This window comes from Macaca thibetana, chromosome 5 (assembly GCF_024542745.1).
Source record: "Macaca thibetana thibetana isolate TM-01 chromosome 5, ASM2454274v1, whole genome shotgun sequence".
Classification (NCBI taxonomy): Eukaryota; Metazoa; Chordata; class Mammalia; order Primates; family Cercopithecidae; genus Macaca; species Macaca thibetana.
Window position 1 is genome coordinate 43378061 of NC_065582.1, and position 22603 is coordinate 43400663.

The 22603-nt window shown below is 34.7% G+C and overlaps 1 protein-coding gene across 4 annotated transcripts in view; it reads left to right on the top strand.

Annotated features, from left to right (window-relative positions):
* The window catches only part of SLC10A7 (solute carrier family 10 member 7), a 259177-nt gene that overhangs the window by 59319 nt on the left and 177255 nt on the right, over positions 1-22603 (top strand). For all 4 annotated transcript variants that reach the window (XM_050791779.1, XM_050791780.1, XM_050791781.1 and 1 more), the window contains exon 5: positions 19894-19932. In XM_050791779.1, the coding sequence (XP_050647736.1) occupies positions 19894-19932 (39 nt within the window). The remainder of the gene's footprint in view (positions 1-19893; positions 19933-22603) is intronic.

Sequence of the window (22603 nt, forward strand, 5' to 3'; positions counted from 1 at the left end):
AGTAAAATCTAGAGGGCAGCATTTTAAAAGTTGCTGTATTTTTTTATTTTACTTCAACCAGAAGACGTACATGTTGTAGTTGCTGAATGTGTTATTTAACTGGATCTCTAACCATGTTATAAATGGTGCCTGTAGAAGGATCTGGGGACAAGACCTTTAAACTTTTTTTCTTTTTAATCACATCTTAAGATCTTGAAGAATCTGAACTTATATAAGAATGTTTGGACTACTGTTATTACAGTGAAACCTTCTGAGAGTATCTTCACAGGTGATTTTTTTTTAGAGAAAGTCACTTACAGATATAAAACATTTGACCAGGAGAAAGCCTCAGGTTGTCAGAGTTACTTACACACCGTTGTTCAGCTGGGCCTCTTTATTAAATCATCTCTTGGCAGTCCATTAGTTGTGGTGCTACAGCTATTGCATGGCCCACTAAGCTAATATACCTTCAATCACTAACGGAAGGATAACCTTAATAAAAATTTGAAGTCGATTTAGTACTTCACTGCTTGCTGACTAGTGTTTTACTTTTTAGAGTGTCTAGACAATTTCCATGCTGTGTATTTTTGATATTCATATATATCTTAGATACATAGTATATTAGAGTCAAATAAAGATTAATGGTGTGGAGAAGGAAGAGTGTTTGGGAGCTCTTCCTTGTAATCCTGACTCAGCCACTGTTAGACATTGTGTGATCCTGAGCAAGTCACTTCCCACACTGGGCTGCTGTCTAATCCTTATATGTAAAATTAAGAAATTGGGAAGAGATTTTCTAATATTTATTTCCATACTTATTGCTTGTAGAAAATTTAAACCACATTCTCCTGAACGTAGCACTCTGAAGCTTGTTTTAAACATCAGCTATGATTTTACTAACAAAAAACAATTGCTATATGCTTCCCCATATAAATATTTGAGTAACTAGAATAAAAAAAAAGAGAAGATCCACATTATTCAGTGGTAAGTGATACAGGAGAAAGCTCATTTAAACTCAATTAACTTTAAAAAATTAATGTTTTGTAGCAATTACTGAAAAATATATTTAGTCTTTATTTTGAAAAAATAAAACTAAATTATGAAAATAAGCTTATTTTATCATTCACTTAACAACATTTACGTGAGAACTATTCACTAATTCTTGGCATGAATGGAGAGAGAATCAAGTGTTGCTTTTAAGGAGTGGGGGCTGATGTAATTTTCCTGAGTAAATTGTATGATGACTTGATATCCTATCTTTCTCTCCTGTTTATTTTTGCAAAAATAATTGTGTTCGTTAGTTTTCACAGGTGCTCTCATTTAAAAAATATCCTGATCACTCTCCGTTTAAGTGCCTATCCTGTCTTTTTTTTTCTCTTCTCATTGAGTTTCTTCTGATTTTCATTGACTTACTTAAATTTTGTAGAATGGGCAGTTATATTTAGCAACCAAGTTACGTTTTATTTGTGATATATTTGCAAGGTGTTTAAAATACTGTACAATTAGTGATAGTAAGCCAACCAAAGCTGGAGTGCAGACATAGACATTGGGGTGTGCGTACAGAAAGGTAAAAGGTTTTCCTGGGGATCATTTTAGAAATAATCAGTTCATTATTGAACCATTCCCCACTGTGATGTCTCTTGTTTCCTTGTACAACCTAAGTTCTTAGGGAAATTGGCGAAAGAATACTTAGATAACGAAGGCTTACTGGACCTTACTTTATATAATTTTTTGTAGCATACTTACTGGTTTTGTATTTGCCATCTCATTTAATCCTCACAAAATTTTATGAAGTTGGCGTTGTTTTTCCCATTTAATGAAATGAATAAACTGAGATGCAATGAGTTTTCATAGCTAAATATGTGACAAGTTGTTTTGAAATCAGATCTTCTGACTCCATTATAAGTGCTAGTTCTAGTATTTTATAAATGCCTCTGTGATGATTTTAAATTAAAACAGTTTATTTAATATGAAATCCTTATCATCTTTAAATGTGAAACAAGGGTATCTTTTTTGAATGTTAGGTGAGGTCTTAATCTCCAGATCATGTTACTGTTGAAAATAATGACTTGAAAAGACATTTTTACAAATCACAAGCAGAACCCTGAAGCTTAATCTTTCTTAGTTAGGAAGTAGTAACAGTAATGTGGTGGTTTTGTCTCATTTCTAATTCTGTTAAGTAAAACCTTATTTTTTTTATTAAAATTTTCTGTGTGAACTTCAAAACCAAGTAAATATAAATAAGCTAAAACTTAATGTCATACTGTTATGTTTTTCTTTTTGTTGACTTCTAAAATTTTTATGATTTAAAAAGTCATATTTTTGTGTATATAATTTATAGACAGTGAAATTCATTTTTAAAAATTATATAATGTTTTAGAATATGTATACAATTGTATAAACACTACTACAATCAAAATTTAGAATACTGCCATCAGTACAAAAAATTCTTTTATGGCTCTTTCCCATTGCCCTACCTGCAGTCCTTGACAGCCTGTGATCTGATTTCTGTTTTACCTTTTCCAGAATAGTGTATCAGTGGAATCATACAGTACAGGTAGCCTTTTGTGTTTGGCTGCTTTTACTTAGCCGAGTGTTTCTGAGATTCATCCATGTTGTTCCATTTATCCATAGTCCATTCCTTTTATTGCTGAGTCATATTCCATTGTATGAATGCACCATAATTTCTTTATCCATTCACCACTTGAAGGACATTTGGGTAATTTCCAGTTTTGAGCTATTACAAATAAATGTAAACATTTGAATACAAGTCTGTGTGAATGTAGGAATATCTATCTCTTGGGTAAATACCTAGTGGTGGGATGTTTTGCTCATATGGTAAATATATGTGTAACTTTAAAAGAAACTTTGTTTTTGACAGTGGCGTTATCATCTTCAATCTATACTAGCAATATACGGGAGTCTTCATTGGTCCACATCCTCACCAACACTGAGGTGCCAGTTTCTTTTTAAATTTTAGCTCTTCTTGCTGGTAAATAGTATTATCTCATTGTGATTTTAATTAATTAATAGTTCTCTACTAACTAATAATGTTTAGGATCTTTTCATGTGTTAATTTGTCATCCACATCTCTTCTTCAGTGAAGTGTCTGTTCAAATCTTTTGCCAATTTTTAAAAACTTGGGGTTGTCTTCTTATTTGTTAGAGTTTTGTTTTATATTGTTTTAAAAATATATTCTGCATACAAGTCCTTTATTGGCTATGTATTTTAGAAATTATTCTCCCAGTCTGATTGCTTTTTCATTTTCTTTACAGTGACTTTGAAGGACAATGAAGTCCAAGTTATCCCTTTTTAATTTTATGATTTAAAATTTATTATATCAAAAGTTTGTGATTTTTGTAGCCTAACATAGATATGTTGTCCTAATCCAGAGTCACAAAGATTTTCTTTAAGTGTTCTAGAAGTTTTATAGATTTAGTTATTATGTTTAGGTCTATGATCCATTCCAAGTTGCTTTGTGTATATAGTATGAATGAGCATCAGAGTTTTTTGTTTTTTGGTGTGTGTGGATGTCCAGTTACCACCTATTGAAAAGACTATCCTTTCCACATTGAATTACTCTAGCACCTTTGCCAAAAATCAATTTACAATATCTATGTAGATCTGTTTCTGAACTTTCTCTTCTCTTCTGTTGATCCGTATATCTGTCCTTAAGCCAGTACCACATTATCTTGATTAGTGTAACTTTATCTTGAAATATAATATAAAATGTGAGTCTTCCAACTTTTCTAAGAAAAATTCCTTGAGTAAATAAATAAATAAAATTTATTTTTAAAATAAATTGTAGTTATTTGTCAATTTGTACTAAAAATCCTGCAGGTATTTTGACTGAGATTACATTGAGTCTATAGATCAATGTGGAGAAATTTGACACCTTAATATCGAGGATTCTAATCCATCTCTCTCTATTTAGGTCTTTTATTATTTATCTTATCAGTGTTTTATAGTCTTTAGCATACACAGTCTACACATATTTTGTTACCTTTATTTTATATTTCATGTTCTTTATACTATTTGTAAATATTTTTATTAATTTCAATTTTAAACTATGCCTTCCTAGTGTATAGAAATACATTGATTTTTCAATATAGACCTTGCATTCTTGAACTTTGATAAACTTTCCTATTTTGTAGTTTTCTTCAGAAGGGAGATTTTCCAGGATGATGTAATTTGTGAATAAAGGCAGGTTTATTCCTTTCCAATCTATTTGCTTTTTCTTTCTTTTTCTTGAAGTATTACATGGCTAACACTTTCAGGCTGTTCAAAACAAATATCAAATTAGATTAGTAAAGAGAGTTTTAAAGTTTATTGTTGAGTAAAATAGTAAATACAGATTGTTACACATAAGCCCTCAAAATCAAAAGTGGTTAGAAGCTCAGAGGCCTACTCTTGCAGATTGGGTTTTATAGCAAAAACGAGGAAGTTGTTTAACCTTTGTAATGATTTGGATACAGCAGTGGGGATTTCCAGATAGCAGAGGATGGGCCAATAACAATTACTTTCACCATTTTTGTAAGGTGACTTAGTTTAGTTTCTGATTATCAGAGACATTTATAAGGAATAACCCAACTTAAGTTTTGCTTACATTTACCAATCAAATAAGGTTAAGGTTGCTTTTGTGACCTAACTGACTTGGTCTCCTTAGGGAATTTTCAGCCTAGTCTCCATTTTATTTTACTTTGACAAGGCCAAGGTTGGATAGAACTAGTAATAAGATTAGACATCCTAACTTTGTTCCTGATTTTAGGAACACTCAGTCTTTTACAGTTAGGTATGGTGTCAGCTGTTTGGTTTTTGATACGAGGCAGAGGAAATTCTTATCAGTTCTAGTCTTCCAAATTTTTATCATGAATATTTATTGAATTTTGTCAAATGCTTTTTCTGTACCTATTGAAATGATTGTATGTTTTTTTCTTTTTTTATCTATTGATAAGGTGAATGGCTTGGATTGATTCTTACGTCTTATGCCAACTTTGCATTCCTGGAATCAACTCCACTTTGTCATACTCTATCATCCTTTTTATATATTGCTAGATTAAATTAGTTCAAATTTTATAACAAGTTTTATGTCTATCTCCGTGCATGAGGATTATTCTGTGGTTTCCTTATGACGTTTTATCTGATTTTGGTATCAAGTTAGTGTTGGTCTCATAAAATGATTTGGCAAATTTTCTTTCCTGTTGTATTTCTCTTGGTGAGTTTTTATAGAATTAATATTTCTTCTTTAAATATTTGGTAGAATTCACCAGTGCAGTCATTTGGTCCTGGAGATTTCATTTTGGGAAAGTTTTTTAACTACACATTTAATGTCTTTGATATGTAATAGAAAATTTAGGTCATCTGTTCTTAAGACAGTTTTGGTAGTTTGTGTCTTTCAAGGAATTTGTTCATTTTGTCTAAGTTTTCAAATTTGGGGACATAATGCTGTCTACAATATTCTCATCTTTTAAATATCTGAAGGAGTTTAGGATGTCCCCGCTTTCATTCCCATTGTTAGAAATGTCTGTATTCTCTTTTTTTTTTTTTTTTTTTTTTACCAAGAGCAGGGATGAACAAACTGTGGTTTACAGGGCAAATCAGGCTTGCTGAAAGTTTTTTGTGTGGTATGTGAGTTAAGAATGTTTTTTTGGGGGGATGAGGGGATGGTTAATGAGTCCAAAAAGAAAGAATAAATAAGACTGAGTATTTGATAGCACAACAGGGTGACTATAGTCAATAATAGTTTAATTGTACATTTAAAAAAACTAAGGAGTATAATTGGGTTGTTTGTAACACAAGGGATGGAGGCTTGAGGAGATGGATACCCATTTTATGTGATGTGATTATTACACATTGCATGCTTGTATCAAAACATCTCATGTGCCCCATAAATATATACACCTATTATGTACCCACAAAAATTAAAATAAAAGGAAAGAATAGTTTTTACATTTTTTAATGGTTGGAAAAAAGTCAAAAGAAGAATAAAATTTCAAGATGTGAAAATTAAACAAAAATCAAATTTTAGTATCCATAGATAAAGTTTTATTGGAACACAACCACACTTACTAGTTTATATATTGCCTATGGCTGCTTTTGCACCACAATAGCAGAGTTGAGAATTTATTACCATGTGGTCCACAGAGCCTAAAATACTTATAATGTGCCTGTTGTATAATTTAAAAATATATCTAGTCTTTGACCTAAGTTCTTGGTGCAGAGCTTCAATAACCTTTGGAATTTTCTGAGTGATGGGAGTATATTTGTTAGGCTAATGAGGTTACTCTTGGTGAGTCCTAGATAGCTTTGGGATGGGAACTGGCCACCAGAAAGACCAAGCATGTGATTAGAAGGTTGGAACTTTCAGCTACCTGACCTCCAGGAAGAGGAGGGGGCTGGAGATTGAATTCAATCATGTGATCAATGATTTAATCAATCATGCCTACCTAATGAAACACCAATTAAAACTCGGTGTTTCCTCTTCGTTTGTAAGCATCTTGATGTTCTCTGAGAGAGTATGGAAGCTCTGCACTCCTTCCAAGACCTTGCCCAATGTGTATCCCTTATAATTAAACTGTAATTGTTAAGTATGGCACTTTGAGTAAGTTCTGTGAGTTATTCTAGTGAATTATTGAACCTAAGGGGGACATTGGAACCCCTGAATTTATAGCCAGTTGGTCAAAAGTGTGGGTAGCCTGTGGACTCTTGAAGTGCAGCTGCTGTCTAAAGCAAGGGCAGTCCTGTGGGGGATTGAGTTTTTAACTTGTGGAGTTTGATGCTAATTCTAGGTGGTTAACACCACAATTGTATTCCAGTACACACAGTTGGTGTTAGACCAGTTGGGTTAAAACAAAGCCGTGACTCTTTAAAAGTTCACCAATCCCTGTTTTAGAGGTGTATCGATTTTATTTGTCTTTTTCAAAGGCCCACCTCTTGATTTCAGTGATTTTTCTTTACTGTTTTTCTGCTTTTTATTTCATTAACTTCTGCTCATATCTTTATTATTTCTTTCCTATACTTGTTTTGTATTTAATTTGCCCTTCTTTTTCTAATTTCTTGTGCTTTTGGAATTATGCCATCCTTCCCTTCTTGGTGTTGAGTGACATTATATTTGCACTTTGAAATTGGCCATGGTGGGAGTATTTACACCATGAAAATCAGCACATATTACAAACTGATGTTCTCCCTTTATCCTAAGAGCCAGTTGTTAAACGGTTACTAGCATACTACTTGTAATGGCAAAAACACAGCCTTTAAAAATTTTCTTAGGGGACCTAACATTAAAAAAAAAAACTCCAATAAAAAGTTAAGTCAGGAAAGGAAGGAACTTATTAGTTAAAATATGATTTACAATATAGATTTTAAAATCTAAAACTGTAAAGGAGATTGTGCAGTGTTTGATCCTGAAGACATAAAGAATAGGATAGGTGGACACCATCGGTGATTTCAGTGTAGTCCTTTTGAGGAAAAGTGCCTTGATGAGATGATCTGCAGAAGTCCATTGCAGTTCTGTGAATCTATGGTAAGTTATTTCCCAGAAGATGGTAGGAAAGCTATTTTATTGCTAATGAAAAGCTGATGAGAGAGTTATTGCTGAGGGATTGATCCATTGCCCTCTTAAGAAGCTTTGAGATTCCCAGACCTAATGGATGGAAAAGAGCAGAAATAACAGAGTTAAGAAAGCTAGAGTCTAAAATTCGTAAGAAACATTAGATGCTTTGACATTGCTGTCACTTAGGTTTTGTGGATGCACTTCTAAACAAAGCGTTAGGGGAATTCTTGGCCAATTCCTCTCTCAGTGTGCTGAGAGCTTAGTTCATGTGTTGGTATTAAATAGAGCTCCCATTAATTGATCAGAAAAGTGCTTGTTGTATTTCACTAGGAGATACTGGAAAAGCCCATTTTAAAGTTAATTTCTATGCTACCATAACTCTTTGATACCATTGATCTTCTTGTATTGTAGTTATTATGATGTCTCTCTTCTAGCCCTAGACTCTGAGTTGGTACTCTATGGTATTTATTTTTGTGTTTGCTTAATAAATTTAGGTTGAAGGAATGAATAATTAGAGAAGCATTTGTTTTACTATTTTCTGGAAGAGATAGGAAACCCAAAGGATTAAGAATTAAACTTGAGGAATATTGAGAAATTGATTTTTTTAAAAGATATAATATCAAATAGTATATAACATTTTAAGTAAGTTTCATTCAGCTTAATCTTAGAGATTTACAATAAAAATCTTAGATATTTATCAATAAGTTATTAATAGATAAATAGTATAAATAAATAGTATTTTCAATTTAAGTGCTGGTAATCTGGGTTATACACATGGTTTGTTCCTATGAATATTCAGTGTTAGCATGGCAAAGAAGACTAAGTAGTTTAGTCTTCTTTTAAGTAGTTTCATTTTGGTATTATCCTCAACTCATTCAATTTTTAGTCAGACAGAGTATCTAATATGTGCACAGCATTGTTCAAAGTTTGCCTAAAGATTAAAGAGAGAGCCTCTAAAATTCTTAACATAATTCTAGGAGAAGCACAAAGGAAAAAATATTCATAATTCCATTTACCCCAACATAACCATTAGTGTTTCAGCATGTGCCCTTTTTCCATGATATATCTACAAATGTCTATTAAAAATAATACAAAAAACAGACAGTGTGGATGTAATAGAGAGAGTGCAAGAGATGTCTGGAGATGAGTTCTTTTCTGGCTTTACTGCTGTCCAGCATGACCTTGGGAAAGATCCTTTGCCCGTCTGTCTGTTTCTTGATTTCCAAAGGGATTGTCATAGTATTTAATGGCCCTTCCCACTTAAAAATTCTGATTTTATAGAAATTGAACACCTTTGAAGACTGAGATTTCAGAAGGATGCAGTCAAAATGTTTAAGTTTAATTTCACCTCAATTATGAGGCAGAGTTTAAAATCTGCCTTGAATTAAATATTTGAATTAAAGATTTCTTACTAATATTAGGTATTGTTATTGGGAACCAGTAACACTTAAAGTACCAAATTTCTTCCAGAACCAGAACAACAATCTGGATTGATAAGCTTATTTGAACTGATAATTATGTTTTTAGGAAAATGTTGAAACAATTCCTTTAAGCTCTTAAAAAGTATTCTACTAGAAATAAGAATCATCACTATTTTAAGTACATGACATTTCATAAAAAAAAAAAAAAGCATACCAAAGAGAAATCAAAGCAGCTGTGTTACTTCATTCTTTTTGCACCTCAAGAAAATTGATTTTGCCTTTCCTCTCTTGCTCCATGCATATTGTGAAAATGTAGCTTTGTATGCACGAACTATTGCATATTGTGTATCAGGGCTTTAAAAGTGTTAAAAGGTGTCTATTTTGTCTTAGAAGGGTCAGTTTGCACATTAAATGATTTTTGTTGAACAGTTAACATGTCCTTTTACTTTTACTGTTTGGTACTAGAATTTTTTGTATGCCGGTTAAGAGTCCCCATGTGCTTAGAAAGGAATCTGAATATATGTGCCTTTTTTAAAAAAGCCGCAGCACAATGTAGGTTATTCCATCAATACCATCAAATGACTGGGAGCTGTAGTTGGAACAATATGTAAAAATACAGCTTGTGAAAGATTTCCTTTATTAACTGTCATCATCCACAGAATATATGTTCAAATAAACGTTGTGCAATAACTAAATTTGAGATTAATAGGCCCCTTAAGAAACAGCAAAGTCATTCAGAATAGTCAGTGAAAAATAGGCTGTAAGACTGTAACATGCACATATTGTCCTGCTTATGTGCTCTCTCTGGTGTCATTCCCATTTATCACTGTCGGCCAGCTCTGTTCTCATTAAAACACTCTTGCACAAAAGCAACTTAATTTTCTTAAGAGGAGAGGACACCTGATTCAATTTAGCACCCAGAAAACAGTAACTTGAATGTACTTTTTCCTTGCCTGAGTTGAGATGAATAGTTATAAACAAGGATAGCAACCCCATATTCACCTCAAGATTTAAGATATTAAGTACTTTTTTCCACTGGTGTCAAGCAATGGACCTGTAGAAATAGGCAAGAAATGTAGCTTGCTCCTCATATCAAACATTCACTCTTAACTTGAAGATTGTATATTTGTATATATACACACACATTATATATATCTATATCTATATATAGTATACATACCTCAGAAGTGTGTGTATATGTTTGTGTATATATACTTCTGTTAATTTCTGTAATACTTTAAAACAAAGAATTAAAATTAATCTTTCTTTAAATTGGTGAATGTCTGGTAGCAGTACTGTCTTCATTTAACTTTCTTTGTTGAGAGAAAATATTCAGTAATGGTTTAAGTAATATTCAGTAATTTAAGTAATGGTACTTAAAAAATACAATGATATACATAAAAATGGTATCAGATTAAAAGTGTCTGAGCGTAGTGTATAAACTGACATTTTAATTGATATCCTGTATATGTTTACTTTTCTGTGGTATGGTATAGTAATACTTAAATATGACATAGAAATGTAGAATTCAAATTTTTATTGTAATGAGGTCTATTCAGTGAAAATAGTGGTAATTAAGTAGTCAGTATTAAAACTAGTAACTAGTTGCATAAGAGAAAGTCAATCATCACTGGCTTTGAAAGAAACAATAAATATTTCTTAATGTTTTTGACTTTTTATAGCACTTTAGAAAGTACCTTACAAATAGAATTAAAATGTTTTGTGTGTCCATATTTAATTGAATACTAAGTATTGGAATTCAGTCTTTAATGTTTTCGTTTTTATGTGTTTTTAAAACTGAATCTATGCTTAGGGAGAAAATAAATATTAAGGTTGTTTCTCCTTCCTGTGAATCAAAGCCTGATGGGATATAAATTCACATAGTTGAGGAATTTTCTAGGGTGAGGCAATTTAGCTTTGACCTCCAACAATTGTGACCAATAGTCAGTTTTCTCTTCCTTATTTTCAATGATGTCATATGCAATAGGAACAAGAGATTATACTAAATAAGATTTAATGTGCCTACTCAAGCTCATATTTTAGAGGAAATAGTTTTTTATTTGTCTGACCTGCCGGGGTAGTCCTTTATTATTTTTCCCTTGTTTAGAAATATGGTAGTGTCAGGCTTCAAGTACCAGAAAATTTGACTAAAAGTGGCTTTAGCAAGGAAGGACTTATTTTTCTCATATACGAAGATGCCTGGAGGCAGAGCCTGCTGGCATTTATTCTGCGGCTCAGTGACATTAGAGTGGCTATCTCTCCAGTGCTCTTATGGATGCAAGATAGCTTTCACTGCTCTCGGCAGGAAGAAGCGGCAGTACCAGAAACTAACCTCCCTCCCTAAGCCTCCACCGTCAAGCATATATCACTTTTTATCTCATTGGCCAGAACTTTGTTGCATGGAAACTCCTAGCTTTTCTTTTGTCTTATTTTAAGGTATGTAACTTCTATCTAAGGTGTGTGACTTCTATACCTAATTTGTTGAGAATTTTTATTATGAAGAGATGTCGAATTTTATCAAATGCATTTTCTGCATCTATTGAGGTAATCATGTGGTTTTTGTCCCTCATTCTATTGATGTGGTGTGCCACCTGTATTGATTTACATGTGTTGAACCATCCTTGCATCCCTAGGATAAATCCCACTTGATCATGGTGTACTATTGTTTTGATGTGCTGTTGGATTCCATTTGCTAGGATGTTGTTGAGGATTTTTGCATCTGTGTTCATCAGGGGTATTAGCCTGTAGTTTTCTTTTTGTGTTGTACCCTTGTCTGGTTTGGTATCAGGGTAATGTTGACCTCATAGAATGAATTAGGAAGAATTCCTTCCTCTTCAGTTTTTCTGAGGTAGTTTGAGAAGAACTGGTAATAGTTATTTGAAAGTGTGGTCCTGTTTTTTTTTTTTTTTTTTTTTTTTTTTTTGGTGTGAGACTACTAGTGATTCCATCTGGTTACTTGCTATTGGTCTATTCAGGATTTCTATTTTAGCTTCTCCTTTTTTATATGTACTTTTTCTGTCTTGCTTAAAAAAACTGTTTTTATTTCTGAGGGCATAAAGAGAGTTTCATATTTTCTTCTAAAAGTGTTAAAGTTTTGCCTTCCACATCTAGATCTTTAATCTGTCTGGTATATTTTTCTTTAGTATATTGTAAAAAACCCAGTTGCTTCCCTTTTCCTAACTGCTTTTATGATACTCTTATCATACAGCTTTTTCATATTGTTTAAAATGTTTTATTGTTAACATTTCTTCAGTGGAGGTTGTTTTATCTGGTAATCCACTCTGTTCTGGGTTATTGAAGTGACCCCAAAGAGAAGTTTCACGTTTGCTTCTTTCAAGGGCTTGGGAGTTCCACTGCCCCTTCATCTGTTTTGTCTTTTCTTTCTTTAAATAAATTGTTAGTTTGAAATTCATGAGTCATGTAGGTAGTGTAAATTCAATCCTTACACCCACCTTTGATGCAGACCTTATGCTACTTTCTTAAATTTGTAAGTAGAGTTTTCTAGTTGCTTTTACGCAGTGCTGGCAGTCCTTCTATACTTCCACTCTGCTTTATGCCGATGTCTCGTTTCCAGTCCTCCACCCTTTGCAGACCAAAGCCTGTGCTGCTTATGTCTTCATGGGCATGAGTGCAGTATCAACTCATATGCTTTACTACTGTGGCTTTGACTAATTTCTATAAGTTTAGTGCAATTGTCCCATGGTGTCTGTGGGGTATTGGTTCTAGGACCCTCCAGGAACACCAAAATCTACAGATGTTCAAGTCCCTTTTATATAATGACATTTATATATAAATGCACATCTTCCTGTATACTTTGTCATCTCTAGATTACATAAAATACCTAATATACGATGTAAATGCTGTGTAAGAAGTTGTTACACTGTATTGCTTAGGGAATAACGACAAGAAAAAAAGTATGTACATATTCAGTAGATACAACCACTTTTTTCTTCTTTTTTGAGTATAGGGTTTTTGATCTGTGTGGTTGAATCCACAGATGCAGAACCCACAGATACAGAGGGCTAACTGTACCTGTTTTTTGTTTGTTTTAGCTCAGCTATATCTTTAGAATGTTGTGTTGTTATTAAAATCTTTTTATTGAATGGTGTGAATTTAAGGATTATGTACCTGAAATACCTTCTCACATATTTCTGTTTGCCATTCCCACCCCTCCTTTGATGACATCTCTGTCAGATCTCATGGTTTTCTGGTCACTTTTGATTACAAAAATAGTCATATCTTTGGCAATTACGATTAATTTCTAGCTATTAAATAACCCAGGGCAGTCTAGTTTAAAACTTTAAATTCCTTTCTTTCCCAAGTGAGGCCAAACCTATGTTTTTAAAACATAGAAAGTTATACTTTTAATTAATGAATATATAAACATGATAAGCATTTAACAATAGGGCCCCTGGAGAAGAGGGCATGGTCTGTTTCACTGTTTTTTGTTGTTGTTGTTGTTGTTGTTGTTGTTGTTTGTGTTTTTATTTTTTTAAAGTTTCTCACCTTTTCTACTTCCGACCACTTCAGAGGAGAAATGAATGAGAGAGAACAGGATGGGGTCTTAGTTTATTCATACTGTCATACTGTGGCCCTCAATGCCCTCTGTCATAGCAGGGGTCTACACGCTATCTCTTTTTACTGGACAGGTCAGGGGAGAGGGTTGTTCAGAATATACTTCCAACCCCTGCTCCTCTTGTTCCTTCAGCCTCTTGCTGGTGGAGTCTCTTCTTGGGAGTGGTCTCTCAAACTGAATTAAGTTCAATGTGGCATCTTCTTGGCTCATTTGGAATTGGCAAGCCCTTGCCTCATCACAGAATTGAAGTATACTTTGTCCAACTGTTTACTGTCTCTCCTTGCCCTATCATTGTGGGCTGTTCTAGGCAGCCCCTCACCTTTGCTGCTTCTAGTCAGGAAGCAAGTATTTATTTCTGGTTCACTTACGCACCTTCCCTATCCCTGCCACCCAGTGGGAAATGCACTGGGTGAGAATGTTCCTAAGAACTCTTACAGGGTGTATCCGATGATCCTGTGGTGGCCCAGTGTGGAATTTGTCCTGTCACTAAACATCCAGCATGGAACAGAAATGCTATTCTAATTTCTTTGCTGTTTGTTCCATCACAGTTGCTTCGTTTGTAGATATCACCCTTTACTCCAACTTGAGAGATGTGGTGAACAGAGCAGCTTTCTCCTGTAGAGAAGGAGGAAAACATTTTCATTTATCAATCTCCTCTGGAATTTCTAGTCTTCACCTATACAGCCTGCATGTGAAGTGGTCCCTGACCCACTTTTGGTGTCTTTTTATAAGTACCGAGGTATGTGTCTGGTATCTTACTTTTGAATAGCAGGATTCTTCTCCCAAGTTTGGTATTCTCCTAAGGGTATTCTCCTAGGCTGGAAACATCATTAGAAATTCTGAGATAACCATAAATATCCCATTTTTACATTTTGGTGAACATTTCTATGTATTTTGAGAATCAGATACTCAAAAGCAAAAGCTAGAAATTTAATACATTAACTTACCATAAATTATTCATACTCAATGTAAATAATGGATTTTATATTTTGTTTATTTAGTAGCCTCATAAGGGAAGGAAAAAGAGGCGTGTTGGACCAGCATTATGAATATTTTTGATATAATGTCATAAGAGAAGACTTGGGTAGGAGCCAGCAGTATACATATATTTGAAATGCATTTATAAAAGGGACTAGACATATTTATGTAACTCCAGAGCACAGAACATGGTCCAGTACATGGCAGTTATGGGAAGTTACAGGTTTCAGGCTTACGGTAGGCTTAAGGTAGAACTTCATAATGTTTAGAGCCATTCAGCAAGGAAAGAGCTTGCTTTTATGAGAGAACTATTTTTCCTCATTTTCTTAGGTTTTTTTTTTTTTTTTTTTTTTAGAAATTTACCTTTGTTTTAAATAATTCCAAGTAGTTTATGATGTAATTAATTCATTATTGAACTTGCTTAATTTTCCAAAATAATTTAATAAAGACATGCTGTATAATATATAATGGAACATTAGTAAAATATCTTATATTGGGTAAAATTGGGTTGATACCAAAAGCAATATATTATCTACAAATGTGTAATATAAAGGAAGTCAATCTAGTCAATATTAAAAAAAACTCTCAATATGAACTTTTTTTTTTTTTTTTTTTTTAGCTAGGGCTGATCTGATTATCTACCAAATGTGATTACTCCAAGGTATACATTTTGCTAATGGGATTTTATGAGTTAATAATAAAAACATTACTGTGTAGGACATTCAGTTAGCACAAGAGGTATTTGTTCATTCACTCATTTCTTTCAATGAATTAGACAAATTCTTGTTGTAATGGAGAATTCTAGAGGAGGAATGGGTTTTGAAATATTTTCTAACAAAGGAGATAATAACCAAAGAACTGCTATATTTTAACATCAAGCTGGGTATGGTGACTCACACCTGTAATCTCAATACTTTAGGAGGCTGAGATGGGAGGATCGCTTGAGTCCAGGAGTTCAAGACCAGCCTGGGCAACATAAGGAAACCCTGTCTCTACAAAAAAATTAAAAAATTCTAGCTAGGCATGGTGGCTAATTTTTGGTCATTTGTGGTCTACAGTCATACTACTCTGAACTTGCCCAATCTCATCTGATCTCGGAAAACATTATTTATATTAAACATATTTTATATAACTATATCACAATAGGAAGGTTCAAGCATTTTAAGAGAAGTAAAACAAGATACTGTTTTGAAAACGATGTGAAGGAAATTATTGTATTGGATGGGATGGATGGGAGTCTGAAGTCTAGATCTCCTGTTACTGTCATAGGTTAGCTATAGTACCAGATGTCTGATCCAGTCTTCTGTGCCTTGGATTCTGCCAAACACATAAAATAACTCAGTAGGAGATGAAGACTTTGGACATTTCAGGAAATCGTACTTGTGTCAGCAATTCATATTTTTTAATTAATGAATCTATACACATGATAAAAATTTTAAAATAGTACCAGTGGACACAAGGGCCTGATCTGTTTCACTATAGATAGATAGATAGATAGATAGATAGATAGATAGATAGATAGATAGATAGACCTTCTCACCCTTTCTACTTCTGGCGACTTCAGAGTCAAGGTGTGAGTAGGAGTAATAAACAAGTGGGTGCTTGGGATGAGTTTCATTAAACTCCTTCCTTACATGACCAGGGGAGAGAGACACGTAAGTAGGTCGTTTCATTTTTTCTGAGATAGGGTCTTGCTCCATCATCCGGCTGGAAAGCAGTGGTATAATCTCGACTCACTGCAACCTCCACCTCCTGGGTTCAAGCAATTCTCCTGCTTCAGCCTCCCAAGTCACGGGGATTACAGGCATCTGCCACCATGTCTGGCTAATTTTTGTATTTTTAGGAGAGACAGGGTTTCACCATGTTGGCCAGGCTGATCTCAAACTCCTGACCTCAAGTGATCTGCCCACCGTGGCCTCCCAAAGTGCTGGGATTACAGGCATGAGTCACCATACCCAGCCAGTCATTTCAATACAGTGGGACAAGTCCCGTGGCAGAGATAGGCTCAGGATGTTCTGCCAGCAGGTGTGGGGATACTCAGTCCATCTGTAAGTGTAGATATGTGTGTATGCTAAGTTGTGTGTGTGTGTGTGTCGGGGGAAGGTCATTGAAAGCCTCTTGGAAGTAATAGGGCCAGGAGGCAGAGAAATACTGGGTAGAAGAGGATGGGGTTCCTGGCAAGACCTCCACCCTCAAGTCTGGACCCATGGCCGAAAGTAAGAACTATTCTTGTTTTCCCACCTGAATATTGCCTTTTGGCCTGCCCCACCCCTTGTGCCCATGAGAACTGCAAACCCCAGACTCAGGGCACGTGTGCGCACATGTGCGCGCACACACACAGAAGAGAGAAGCTCCGAACATCCAGAGGTGAAGCAGCTGTACATCAGAGACTACGGTCAGAGAGGAGTTCGATTAGGAATCGCCAGACTCCAGGGAAAGATTATCGTCCCACTGCACCCCCCTTCCAGCTCCCTTTCCCTCTGAGAGCCACTCCCACTGCTCAACAAAGTCCTCCACATTAACTAGCTTTTGATTTGTTTGTGCGACCTGATTTTTCCTGGACACCTGACAAGAACTCGGGTACCAAGAGGGCAGAGTGTAAAAGGCTGTCACCTGACCCTCCACTGAGCTAGTTAACACCTAGCCATCCATGGATGGCAAATGCTAAAAGAGCACTGATTGTAACACATGTCTTCTGGGGCTCCGAGGATCACAGACACCCCCACCTGGATGGCAGAGCTAAAAGAGCATTTTAACACACTTGGACACTGCCGCGGGGTGGCACAAACTCACCCTGCTCCTGCCAGAGAGGAGCAACTGGCCAGTTCCAGTGTTCCTTTGTGCCTGTTCCCACACCCATTTGCTTGTGTGCTCACTCCTGTAAGGGACTGAGCATGGCGGCCGAGTAAATGAGCTACTCCCTTCGCCAGTCCCATAATGGATCAAGGGAGCTCTCCCATCTCAGAAGGATGATGACCAAGCTGTGTTATTAAAATAAAATAGAATTACCTAGGTAGAAGAGGGGGAAGGGTATTTCAGGCCAGGGAGCAAGGAAGTAAGAAATGGCATGATGAGTTTGGGAAATTGCAAGTAGTTCATTGTTGTCAGAATGTAAAATTGAGGCAGGGAATGAGATGGATAGAAACCTGTTCATGGAGGGCCTTGGACGCCATGCCAAGGAGCTGGGAATTCCTCCCTAAGTCGAAATACATGCATGTCTTTTATATATCAATAAAATACTCTAAATATTTATTATTACTTGTTGAAACTCTGGAAATCGTGGTTGTTTCATAGATTGCAACCACATAATTGAGCCAACTATTACCTTAATTATCGGTTGCTGTTGAGCACAAGATCCTTGGTTTCAGTGTCTGATTTCACATGGTCTTCAGAGTACCCAGAACCTTAATCAATCATTTCACAAGAGATTGACGGCGCTCACTGCACAGGAGGACAATATAGTCAACTGAGTTCAAATCCATCACCACTGTTGGAAAACAACTAAGAATGAGTTGACCTGCAGCATCTTTGGGTACCTAAGATATCCCATCACTGTCATTTTATAAGAGGCAGGAACATAGGCCAATTCATATAAAATGTATTTCTTGCATTTGTGTTAAAGAAGAGAACAAGAGAGGGTAGGAGTATGGTGATTTGATCTTATGAGTAGTAGTTGTTATATACTCATATAGTTATGAGTATTTATGAGTTATTTATGAGTATGATATTATTTGTCATATATGGTTATTTTACTTTGACTTCTGAGTCTTTTTTCCTTGAATGATTCTTTGTTTCCTCAAATGCTAGACAAAACCGCTAGTTATTGAGTAAAAGCTTAGTGAAAGGGACTAGAAATAAAGGAATTCAGAAGAGAGAGGCTCAAAGGGGGAAGACCTCCTTCCTTTATTAAAAAGAAGTAATTCCGTTTTTAAGCACAAAATAAGATCTAAATATAAAAGTTGTTTGTGAGAAAGGTACATATTTTGTAGGAAGGAGGGCCAGTGTTCCCTGTTGGTGTTACCACAACTCATTTATTTATACCCTTTTACTTATTTTTCTCCAGACATAAAACTTTTTCCTGGAATCATCCATAATGGAATTCCAGGAAGATGTGTTAAATATATTGCTATAGTTTACAATTGTCATCTGTAATGTTTTATTTAGCTGATTTTCTTTTTTTCACTGCTCCCTGTACAACACAGAACACCATATGCCATTGTCCCTGTCAGGAAGCAAAGGTTTCCCTGGTCTGTGCCTGTGCCTGTGTTTATGCCACAGAGGAGCTGTGGTCCAGTGCCATCTTTTATTGATAGGGCCAGCAAAGGAGAAATCTAATGAAATTATCAAAGCTTTGAATTAATTATGAACTGGAACAGGAGAGCTAAGCTCTCTGGAGCCAAGGATCTCATTACCCATTCACTCTCATTGCATCCTCTTCTGGAGCAGAAAGCATTTTCAGCTACAGCTCTTAGCCTGGCTTTGGACTTTATTCAAACTTACAAAACTGATATCCTCTTTTTACTACAGTGTGGCTGCTAATGTCCATGATGATTAATTTAATTCTGCTCTGGATGTGCAGGAGATGTAAATAGGTTCTCTCTACCCCTTTTATTATTTTTTCTGTCTTATTTTCTTTTTATCAAATTGGATGTTATACAAGTTTTTTCCTTTTGGGTAATGTGAGAAGCTTGCAGGACTCTGGCATAGCTTCACTGAATATAGTGATTAAATTAAAATTAAGAGCTATATTACATCTACTATGTATTCCGTGGATATTTAGGTAAGCAGAAAGTCAAATGTTTCTTCTTTGAATTTTGAACACCAATTTGGAGTTTTTCTTTCTTTTCTTTACCTTAGAATTAATGGTACAGCAATAACTTTCCTAGTCTTAACAGCATGGTTCATATTTCTAATGTGTGATGTATAGAAACAGATCTTACCTTGTGATTGTAGCTCCTAAGACTGTGCCACTGACAGGGAGCAATTAATGTTTGTCTTATATTTCTGTTTTTCCTTCTCCTAGTAATATACATTTTTTAATGAATAAATCAACCTCTGATTGTTTTAAATTTAGTAGGAAAATCAATAACAACGTGGTCTCAATTTAGCATTGTCAGTGATTCTTTTGGTACTGTTATATAGGTTCATGGCATGACAAGTGTTTTCTGCCTGCTTTTGAGACCCATTATTTATGAATTCCTAAGCTGTAGCTCATCTGTCTCAGTGAACTACAGGCCACTGGCAATTTTGGAAGCAATGACTAACTTTGCTTTATAGAGTCAATGTTTTAAGGTTTTGAATAGTGGGGGAAGGGAGAATGATAATCTTTGTCTTTATTATTCCTATTTACTTTCAATGAGTTTTTTTCCCCCTATTTATTTTCTTTATAGGCAGCTGCAATATTTAATTCAGCCTTTGGAAGTTTTTTGGTAAGTAAACATGGTTTAACTTGTCTATTACAACTTTTGCTGTGATACTGTTTATATGAAAGATTTAGTGAAAGCTGGATTTCTTTTACTTTTTGGTTAAATATAAAAGTTGTTGAATCTTTTCATGTGCCAGTATCCATACCCTGAAGAAAATTAGTTAATAAATAAATCAAATGTTCTCTTACAATATATTTCGGAGGCTTGGGTTTTAATATTCCATTTCAAGAATTCAAGCAATCAATTAAAACACTATGTGTCTCCTTATAGAGGTTATGTCAATATATTGATCATTTAATGAGGTCTTTTAGATTATTATTATTTTGTGTCATGGGACTAAGGATTTTGAAAAGGAAACATGACCCAGCTGGTCAGAAAGGGAATGCTAATTTACTTGTTGACATGCCATTTATTTTGTACATTTCACTGTCAAAGAAACTACTGGCTTGGATGCTTCTGAGAAATCTATGTGAAAGAAAATTTGAAAGGAAGATATGAGTAATGAGTAATTTGCAAGTAAATGTTGTATCAATATGTATATATAAAGATTCAAAAGTAGTTCAGCTTTCATAAGTAGAACAATATAAGGATGTTGTTTTAGCATTTTTAATCATTATTTTAAAATAAATGATGTAACAGAGACTTGATTTGTGTTATGAAAGATTGAGAAACTAAGTTTTCTGTTAATTTAAAATTTTTTGTGCCTTAAAACTTTGTTAAATTCCTGAAGTAAATTAGAATATTATATTTTGGGGGGCATAACTCATTAGCAGGTATGTAGTACAGTGATTTACAAATAATTGAGAGTAAACTAAGTGATGTATAAACTAGTTCATGAGTCTAGGTAAAATATCAATTACCTCTGTTTAAAATGCTGTGTTAATTATTATTGTTTGTATTTAAATGTAGTTAAAACTTTTAAACATGTTGTTACATAGTGTTAATTCTACATAGTGCTACACAGCTTTTAGTGTCACATAGCCTTACAGAGTTTTTAATGATGTAGCATCTGCAAAAAATATGCATAGCCTGTATCTTATTTTTATAGAGCCAGTAATGTTTTTTGCGATGCTGTCTTATTTCTGGGTTTTAGACAATAAAGTCTGTTTTAAAAAATAATCTTTTGGATTGCTTAGTTTAGACTCAGTAATATTTTAAGTCATTATTTCATGTGTCCAAGTATTATTCTATATGTTATCACAATTGTTTAATAGAATAATATCTGTAAAATATGAACTTTCTGGAAGCCAATTTTGGTACATGATTTGGTACCATACACCTCCACTATCAAAACATAGCTTCTTAAGTTGGATCTCTTAGTCTTTCAGATGTCTAGACTTTGAGAAAATAAAGTTGACACAATTTTGTCTGAGTGACTGAAACAAAATACACGATTCCTTTGTTAGAGAACAAGCTTACTAAGTATAGTGTGAGACATGCACTGACTATATGAACGTATCATATTTGTTTTACCAGGCCCACTTGTTTGGTAAGGTCTAGTGAAGTACAACTTGTGCTTGTGGTTCTTTGGGATTTGTATTATGCTCTTTCACTCCTAAGAAGCTGTGTATTCTCACTTCTTAGTCTTTTGCTCTTTTTCTTTTCTTCACTTTTTTTTCTTACCCTAATTCAGTTAATCGATCAAAGGTATTTATTGATTTCCTGCTACACAGAGGTAGTTTTCTAGTGTCTGTGAAGAATGCAAAGAAATATAAGGTGGGTCCCACTAGGTTGTGGAGATGACATGTAGAAAAAGAAATGCAATGTAAAAGTTAACAAGCCATATGAAAGATGTTACTAGAGATATATGATTGTCAAATAAATGGCACAGACAATATGCACTCTAAATTCACAGATCTGACAGAAGTGATTGCTCTGAGCTGAGCCTTGAGGTATGGGTAGGAATTAACTGGTAAAGGAGAGGAGAGGAAATGGCATGAGCAATGGCAGAAAGGCAGAAGTGTTGTTTTACTTTTTTTATTCCCGTTCCTTCCCCTGCTTTTTCTTTCACAAAGTTGAAAATTACCAGAGAGAGTTCGAGAGTGAAAATTATGATTAGGTATGTTTTGCTCCAGTGTTGTAAGAGAAATAATTCTATATCTTTTTTTCCTCTCTTCACCATAGTTACAACCACCTAGGATTATGAAACGTGTGAACTGTATCAGTTAGAATTAGGTTTGGCTTAACAGAAAGAATAATAATAAAAGTGACTTACACAAGATTAAGATTTATTTTTCCATAATAATAAATTTTTCCATTTGGAGGGAGCTGTCCAAGTATGGTATAGTGGCTTCATGGTCTCATCATGGGCCAAGACTCCTATTTCTGACCTCCACCATCTGCAGCATGCAGTTTTCTTCCTCAAGGCTGCCTCATGATCCAAGATAGCTGCTGGAGCCCCAGCCAGAACGTCTGGATAGCAAGGTAAAGTAGTGAGAATAGAAAAAAGAGTTCCCTACTCCAGCCTGGGCTAAAGAGCAAGACTCCGTCTCAAAAAAAAAAAAAAAAAAAAAAAAGAAAAAGGAAAAAGAAGAAAGAGCTCCCTGAAACCTGAGTCTTCTTTCTTTGAACAGCATTCCTGGAATTCCACCACAATACTAGCACTTCCTTTTGTAGAACTCAGTCACATGATCACTTCTAGCCACTGAAGTTGGGAAATATGGCAGTTTACTGA